The 9,087-nt window shown below is 34.9% G+C and overlaps 1 protein-coding gene across 1 annotated transcript; it reads right to left on the reverse strand.

Moving 5' to 3' along the window:
* Positions 1-3,595: 3,595 nt before the first annotated feature.
* Positions 3,596-5,808, reverse strand: LOC131595295 (probable protein phosphatase 2C 13). Its single transcript, XM_058867608.1, has 2 exons — positions 5,413-5,808; positions 3,596-4,826 (listed from the first exon to the last, which is right to left on the reverse strand). The coding sequence occupies exons 1-2, from the start codon at positions 5,599-5,601 to the stop codon at positions 3,828-3,830; spliced, it is 1,188 nt and encodes a 395-aa protein (XP_058723591.1). The 5' UTR covers positions 5,602-5,808; the 3' UTR covers positions 3,596-3,827.
* Positions 5,809-9,087: the final 3,279 nt, after the last annotated feature.

Genomic DNA, 9,087 nt, shown 5'->3' on the forward strand with positions numbered 1-9,087 from the left:
TATGGGATATATGATGTATGTAATGGCTAGTAACATGTATTAGGATTTGGGATTTCAATTTCTAGGTTTTATATGCTTAAATTTTGATTGAGAATCCATGAAATTGATGCTTGAACCATATTTTTATGTTAGTAATTGATGCTACATGATGGACGTACGTTATAATGCTTTTAATTTATGAACTATGGTTGCTTGGATGAGTTTTAATGGTGGAAATTGCGGGAAACCGAATTTTAAAAAACGGACCGGACCGACCGGTTGAACTGGGAACCGGCTAGGTAACCGGTCTGGTTCGATAGCTGGATCGGGAATGTCACTGAACTAGTGTGAACCGGCTTAAACCGCTAAAACTGGGAAAACCGGCGATTTTTGTGAACCGGCGGTTTAAATACATTTTTTAATTTTTTTAATTTTAAAAAATTAAAACAACGTCGTTTTGACTATTTTAATAAAAAATAAAATAAATAAATAAATTGTTGCAGATGCGGTTGATTTTGTTACCGATAATTTTGATATTGAAGAAGGAGATCTCAACACTGAAACAATTTTTCTTTAATTGAAATTAAATTTAGTAGACAATGAAATTATTTTGTTATAAATTATTCATTTAGATTATGTTGCAATTAAATTTTTGTTTGCAATTATATTTTTTAATTATGTACTATTTTATTGTGTGTGATACCTATGTGTAAAATTTGAATTTAAATTATGAACTTGTGAATTTTTTTTTATAATTTGATATTTTCAAAAAATTTAAGTGCTAGTTATATTTTGTAGAGACTGAATCATCCGATTCGACAGATTTTATACCTATATAATTTTGTTATAACGACCGGTCTATTCAACCGAGTTATCCGGTTTAACCCGGTTTAGTCATGCGGTTCGACCAGTGACCCATTGGTTCGACCAATAAACCAGTGACCCAGTACCCTCACCGGTTTGATGTCCGGTCCGGTTTTTAAAACACTGACCGAAACTGTCCGAAGCAGAATTTTTCTGATTTTTCGTGAGCGGGCTTAGCGCGGTCTAGGAGAAAATGGTTTATATTTTTTTTTTATGAACTGAAATGGATCTTCTATGCTATTGATTTATCATGAATTGTCATGAATTTTCTAAAAATGTTTGGATGATTTTTGAGGAAATTCTTTGTATGAACATAACACTTGAATTTTGTGTATATGTATGTTGTGAATTGCAATTGGTTGAGAATAACATTGTTGAGCATTGTTTGCTATATGTTATTGGTGATGTGTTGATTTGGTGAATGTTATGAATGTGTTTCATGTGATTGATGATATGATATATTTATGTTTATGCAAAATGATATAATTCATATGTGATGAATGATGGGATATATGCTTGTATAATTAAGATTTGGAGATGGGCTTAATTGCATATAATTGTTGATATTTGCACATGCATCATTTGTGTCAATAGAAAATGTTCGTTAGTTTCATATAAGCTATTGACTTGTCCCAAACTTTGGAGATGGGTTTGAAGCTTAGGGGACGGGCTTATTTTTTGTGGTTATCTGTCTTGGAGATGGACACGGTGATACCGCTAAAGATAACAATTGGTACCACATGCATATTGCTTAGAGTCGCATTGGAGTCACATGTGTTGATGTAAAATGTATTTTGGTGTAATTATGTGATATTTGTGTGAATGATACATGGGTGGTAATTGTGATGGATTACTTTGGTATTTTGAATTGTTTAGCTATGTTGTATATGTAAACATGTAAATTGTATGAAAATGTGTTGAAAACATTAATGTATGAAGTGTGCTGAATTCTATTGATGTATGTGAGTTATGCATTACTTACTATTATATATTTCTATAATGATATGAATTCTCACCCTTCTGTTAAAATGATGGTTTGTATGACACCGATCAGGTACTGAGGAGTAGTGGTGCTTTGCTTGCAAGGATTAGTCGTGGAGCTAGTTCCTTGTTTATTCGTTATTCTAGGTAGTGAGTCATGCTCTAGTTATGTAACACAGAGAACACTTGAACTCATGTTTATTTTAAGATATGTTTGTTATACTCTCTTTTATATTATGATGTATTGAGATTATATGATTGTTGACATTTGGTTCCTAATGTTTAATACATGACTTTTTATTCCGCTGTGATGTGCATATGAAATATGAATTTAAATGCGTGTTATGAGCATGACCAGACGTATTTTTGTTGGTTTTAAAATACATGTGACACCCTCTTTTGATATGCATGCTAATGTATTCTAATTATGCAATATATTTTCTGTGAGGTTTAGAGGGTGTTACAATTGTCTGTGTTTCTTTTTTGACATTCAATCTAGCTGACTTCAGAGTACATATTCCTCCAAAAATATTTGATAATGATAATGATGAAGACATTTAGTTTCTTTTGTTTGTTATTTTCTTTAGTTATTTGCTTGTTTTGCTTCTTGTTTACTTTTATGTAATGCTCTCCTTTTTATATAATTTGTCTATTCATCTTAAATCGGCATATATGTGTTTTATGTGTTGTTTATTCCTTTATTATTTATCGTCTTTTTGATATTGACAAAGGGAGAGAAGTATACTCTTAGGGGATTAGAGTATACTATATTTATTTATGAAGGGAGGTTAACAAATTCAAATATTTTATCTCTATCTTTTTATTTTACCATCTTCTTGAGAGATGTGCAGGGAGAAATGCTAGCAACACTATCTTTTCAACACCCTCCCTACCACTTGTTTTTTTATTGGTTGAAATACATGTGGGTCCTACCACTTTATGTGGGATACATTTTCATAGTGAGGGACTTACATGTGTTTCATCCAATAAAAGAGTGAATGTTTAAGAGAATGTTAAGAAGAGAGTATTGCTAGCATTCCTTATGTGTAGGTAACGTCCTTGAATAATTGTTAGGTTTTGGTTTGTTGGCTGAATTTTGATAAAACAATAAGTTCAACAAGATATTGGACAAGATGTCGTAAACATGTTGCTACGACATTGTAGTCTGTGTTATTTTTATTTCTGAAAGATCGGTTACTATTGTTCAAGAAGACTTGTTTTGTTATTTGTCAATCAAGCAACGCATTAAAGATTGAATTCTCTAGAGATTTGTTTCAAAACTGAAGAGATAACATGATATTTGATTTGCTTGATTGGATGTTAAATTTTTTTTGCTTTGACTATATTTGATATGATCTAATTTGTAGAAGGTAGGATAATTTTCAATAAGAACCACGCTTCTCGATTAAGGAATGGCTTCTAGTAACTTCTTAGGTAATTGACAATTTTATTATGAGGAAGGAGCTTATTTAATCTATCAACATTTTAAAAAATTTAATATGAAAATTTCTCATAAAATAATCTCTTGGTTCTTGTGTATTTTTTAAATAAATTTTTATTTATTTTTAACTATTTTTTAAAAAATGTTTTTCTTAAAATAACATAAATTATATTTTTATCAAAATTATCTTTAATTATTTATTTTAAAAGTTGTACTTACTACTGAAATGTAACTCAATACAATATTTTATTTTTAAAACTCTTATTATAATGTTTAGCTGAGAATTGAACAATTTAGTTCTTTTATTTATACTATTATATGATAACTCTATTATTAAGATACTCTCATACCTGAATTTTTTTAAAATCCCGTACCTATGCATAAATTACCATAGGTAAAATGTCTCTACAAATGCTAAAATAAACTAGAAAGTACCTCACTAAGTTAAGTCTCAACCACCAACCCTTCCATCCCTACAAAAATGATGGCTGCTCTAACTCTCCTACAACAGCCTACAAACATTGATCAACTTCTGCATGAATCATGACAACTGTATTTACATTCAGTTACTTTCTAGCAAGCTCCTCAATTTGTTCCGAGCCTCTTCAGACATTGAGCAAGCTCTGAATCTTCGCCTTTGAGGCGGACATGATTCAACAATGCTTTCAACAGGAGACAGACAAATAACAATTACAGTAAGATTATCTGTTGTGTGTAGCCGCAATGCTTCTTTGACAAGCTCTCTGGCACATTGTTGAGGGTCATCGTGCCTTCTTAGTCCGCGACGGACAAGACTAACTGCTTCCTGGCTTGACATTACATCCCAAATGCCATCACAACCAATGATTAAGAACTCATCTTCCTCAGTCAAGGTGACCACCTGAACATCGGGCTCGGCAGTAAGAGGCGAGGCAGAACCAAGTGGTAATTTTAAGTCCCAGTCACCAAGGGCACGAGTTACAGAAAGATAACCATTGAGATATCCATCATCAATATAACCACCCAACTCTTCCACTCTCTTCCGCTCTGGTAAATAACTTGGTCTGTGGTCGTGAGACATGTCAACAGCTACACCGCGCTTACAAAGAACAGCTCGACAATCACCCGCATTAGCAACCAGCAAATGCTTTCCAAGTATAAGAGCAGTCAATGCTGTTGTCCCACAAGAACTACTAATACTCTGTTCATCAGCCATCGCAAGGTCAGCCCCTAGAAAAGCTTTCCGATGAGTATCTTCCAACCTCTTCATTAGAAGTGCATCAGTGCCATAGGATTGCAGCATTGTGGCGTCTTCAAAAAATAATTTCATAGCATTGTTCTTAACAAACACAGCTGCATCAGGACCTCCATGTCCATCAAAAACTGCATAAAAAGCACTCCTTGTAGGAGATTTTAACACAAACCCAAGATGGGTAGCTAGATCATCTATTTGAATGTGATCATCATCCATCGATCCCCTCGGTCCAATATCAGCACAGCTACCAGAACGAACAACAGGGATAAATTTTGCAACAGCTTCCTCTATAATACTATCAGTTTTCATCTCAGAGCGACTCACAGTCTAAAACAAAAACAAACACAGATCAGCATAGACACAATCCAATCAAAATAGGAACAACATTAAAAAAAACATTAGCAAACAAAATAAAGCATAACAACTAAGCTCCTTTCACTAAGAATTCCTAACATAATGAAGCAATTGAAATCTGGAATTTACTAATATCGTTGTCAGCTATATCAACTTTTTCATATAAAGCAAAACGTGAAGTTATAAGCAGCTACATCAAAATCTATTTGTAAGACTTTCTCTTCCCATTCTATATGATTCTAAAGCTAAAGGCAAAAGAATGAACAAATCATCAAAAAGTAGATTTTGTCTTCATCAAATCTAACATACAAATCAACACACACGTGAATCTCATAAAACTCGATTCATATTCGAATCCATACAAATCTATACAAATTCATCCAAAAACACACAAAAAAACAAAACTTCCACCGAATCACTCAACCAAATACCAATCCTTTCACAGATCAAACTCAATAATCAAATCCCAACATAAAATCCCTAAAACGAATCACAATTCAAAAACAAATCAGAGAACCAAATTGAAAGCTACGAAAGAAAAGAGAATTTTTTTACATACCGATCCAAAGAGAGACGTTTCGGTTGAAATGGATTCAGTCGAAACCCTAAGCTGATTAAAAACCGGAACAACATTGGAAGCAGGTGAAACGTCAACCTTGACGGCATTTTCTTGAGAAACGCAAAGGTGATACTTGACATCCAACACAGGAATGCTTTGCTGATAAATGATTTCCGTTTCCAACACCATCTTCTTCTTCTTTGAAGACAAAATTGACAAACTAGGGTTAGGTTTACCCAATTTTATGAATTTTGATTTCGATTTGGGGTTTCGAAAACGGTGGAAAATATTAGGGATTTATGTTTGTTTTTTTTTTGTTTTATGTTTGAGTGAGAGAACGAAACTTCGCGTTTGCGTTTTAGTATCTTTTTATTTTGGTCGAAAATGAAGCGGCGGGATTTGTTATGAACGACGCGCTCGCATGAAATGGAGTTTTTTACTTTCACTGAGCTATGAAAGTGAAAATACTATTTTGCCCTTTGAGTTAAATAAATTGAGTACATTGAAGAATGGAAGGGTTAATTTGAGAAAAAACGAAGCCGAGGATCGCCACGCTGGCGTATCTTAAATGACGAGAATATAATAATTACATAAATTGATGATATTTCTAGGGAATCTGACAAGTGTTGCGCCATCCATTAATAATTGAAAATTTTTTCAAAATAAAATAATTAAATAAATGATACGAAAATAAAATAATGAGCTGATGTCAAAATATCGGCGGACGTGTCGAAGTTAGGGCTGTCAAAATGGACTAGCCTATATGAGTCGACTCACCAGGCCTAATGAATCATAGAGCTTTGACCTTAAAATTATAGCTCATATTTTTTAGAAATTTCTTTATTGACCCCCTATCTTCTTGGTCACCGCTGGTGAAAACCCTTAAATGCCCTATACTTCGGAAATGTATTTTCGAAGTACAAAAAATGTGTTTTCGGAGATGCATCTCCGAAAACACTTTTTTTTTAAATTTTTTCTTAGTTCGGAAATGCATTTCCAAAAACACCATTTCGGAAGTGCATTTCCGAAATACTGCGCGTTTTGCAGTTTAAACAAAACTCTCTCCCCCCAAAAATCATTTACCCTAAACCAATTTCAAACTCAACCTCAAAGAGATTTTCTGCAAACCAACTTCCAAGGCTACATCAAAGGCTTCATCTACTTGTTCTACTACATTCAAAAGCATCTCAATCACCTTCAATTTGTAAGTTTCTAAAACTTTAGATCTATGATTTAAATGCATGTTAGGGTTATTAAAAATTAGAAAAATGATATAGGGGTAGGTTGTTAGTAGTCTTTAGGGTTGTTTAGAAGCATAAAAACTAGTTTTGAAGTGTGTTTTAGGGTCTGCTATGAAATCTGCAGAGATGGTGTTCGCAGGGGTGTTTCAGAAGTTCATTTCCGAAAACACCTCCCAGACCAGTTTCGGAAATGAACTTCCGAAATGAGTCAGAATTGTACTTTTTTTATTTTTCTTGATTGTTTCGCATTCTTATGGATTTCAATTGTTTCAAGAATATGGCAAGCAACTCGGCACGTATCAGACAGGGGAGAGAGACACAGACAGCGTCGGCTAGATGCGAGCGAGCGGTGCAGCTTGCATCGACGCGGAGACGGGGTGGAGTACGACCACCCGTACAGACAGATAAGCCTGGTTCCTCGTCTGGATCGAGGAGTTGGCTGGCTCGGGTATCTTCTTCCCGTCAGGAGGAGGTACGGGAGGAGGAGGTGAGATATCAGGAGGCGGAGGAGGAGATACATGATGCTGATCCTCCACACGGGGAGGAGGAGGAGGAGGGCTACCCGGGAGGGCCTAGGGACACGTCCGTGCTGATTTCCTACCACGAGCACGTCGCTCGACATGTCTGGGAGGGAGAGGTATTTTTATAATTTATCCGACTTCATTATTTAACCGTTTTTTATTTAGCTTTTTATTCCACATTTTCTTAACGGTCTAATTAACAATATTTTTTGTTTTTGTTTTTGTTGTAGCAGGAAAGGCCGACTTAAAAAAATGGTGAACTAGGCCGGGGAGATTTTTGGTCTCTTTAAACCAGAGGCGCAATGGTTTAATCATGCGGTGACTGCTTCCGGACTAGGTGAGTTGTGCATTGTAACGCCCGTTTTTAGTTGTGTATTTTATTTTATTAAGTCATGTTATGCTATGTGTTTTATTTTACTAATTAGGTGTTTACGTGATTTTGGTGTTGTATATTGGGTTTTTATAGTAAGTAATATAAGTTGATTTAATTAAGAGAGTTATTGGGCTTGAGATAACATTAGTAAGTGTAGGGTGTGATTTAAGGCCCATTAGCATTATGAGAAAGATAGTAAGGTTAACTAAAACAAGGGTTTTAGAGGTTTAGAGAATAAAAACTCTTTTTACACAAAATTGGGAAAATAGAAGAGGAGAGTGAAGAGAAGAGAAAGGGAGAATTCCAAGATTCAAGTTCATAGAGTTGGCTTCAATCCAAACCTAAGGTAAGGGTGGGATTCTTTCATGCTAAAGGGATGTATGATGATGTTTTGGGTGGGATTTGATTGTATGTTTATATCCATGGAAAGTTGTGTGTAGAGATGTTAGGGTTTATGAACAAAATGCATGGATTTATGATTTGAAATGTGTTTTAATTGATATATAGTGATGAATGATGATAGATTTCGTGCTTATACTTGGTTAATTGATGTTTAGGATGAGTTATGGGTGAGGGGAGGGGGATTATGCAGGTCTGATACTGTTACTGAATTTCTGCACAATCGCGCCTCCGCTAAGCGGAGCTAGTCCGCTAAGCGGACCTTGTTTTGCTCTTCGCTTCAGTCGCGAGTCGCTAGTGCTCCGCTAAGCGGACCTTGTGTGTATTTCGCTTCTGGACCCCTTCGCTAAGCAGATCCTATTTTACAAAAATGGTTCCAACTTTGAAATGATGTAACTTTTGAACCGTAACTCCTTTTCAAGTGCCGTTTGGACCTACGTGAAGCTCTGATGTTTTCCCATTGAATATGCTTAGTATAACTTTGAAAACTCTTGGAATCTTTTCTTGAATTGAATTTTATTGACATTGAAGATCTGGAATTGATTATGTCGTTTAAGTTGATCATGTCGTTTACGTAGAATATGTTGTTCGAGTCGATTATGTTGTTAAGTGTGATTGTGAATGTGCATCATTGAGTCGCATTCATTGCATTGTTTGAGACGGCCCTCGTGGCAAATGTTTGAGACGGCCCTTGTGGCGGATGTTTGAGACGGCCCAATGGCAATTGTTTGAGACGGGAGTTTTACTCCAATAGTACCACATGCATTTGCATTGTTCGAGTTGCATAAGTAAAGTCGTATGATGAGTCATAATTGAATATTTGTGTGTGCATGCATTGTTATGTACTATGTTGTTGTTTATGCGGTACTTTCAATAATGGTCTTGTGACTGTTGTAGTAAACTGGAAAGTGCGTTCCATATAAAAACGGTTAAGCCTAATAACCGTTGTGATATTGTTTATAAATAAATGTCAATTGTATCATACCATAATCAACAATACACCATTTTTTAATTGAATTCAAAATTAGTTGTATTAAGTAGACAGTTCCATTAAGCACATCAAAATATACGTAGAATGAATATCTAAGAATGGAAGAATAAATTTGAACAGCTTGAGGTAGGCAAATGATCTTTCCAGCTT

This window comes from Vicia villosa, linkage group LG4 (genome assembly GCF_029867415.1).
Source record: "Vicia villosa cultivar HV-30 ecotype Madison, WI linkage group LG4, Vvil1.0, whole genome shotgun sequence".
Taxonomy (NCBI): domain Eukaryota; kingdom Viridiplantae; phylum Streptophyta; class Magnoliopsida; order Fabales; family Fabaceae; genus Vicia; species Vicia villosa.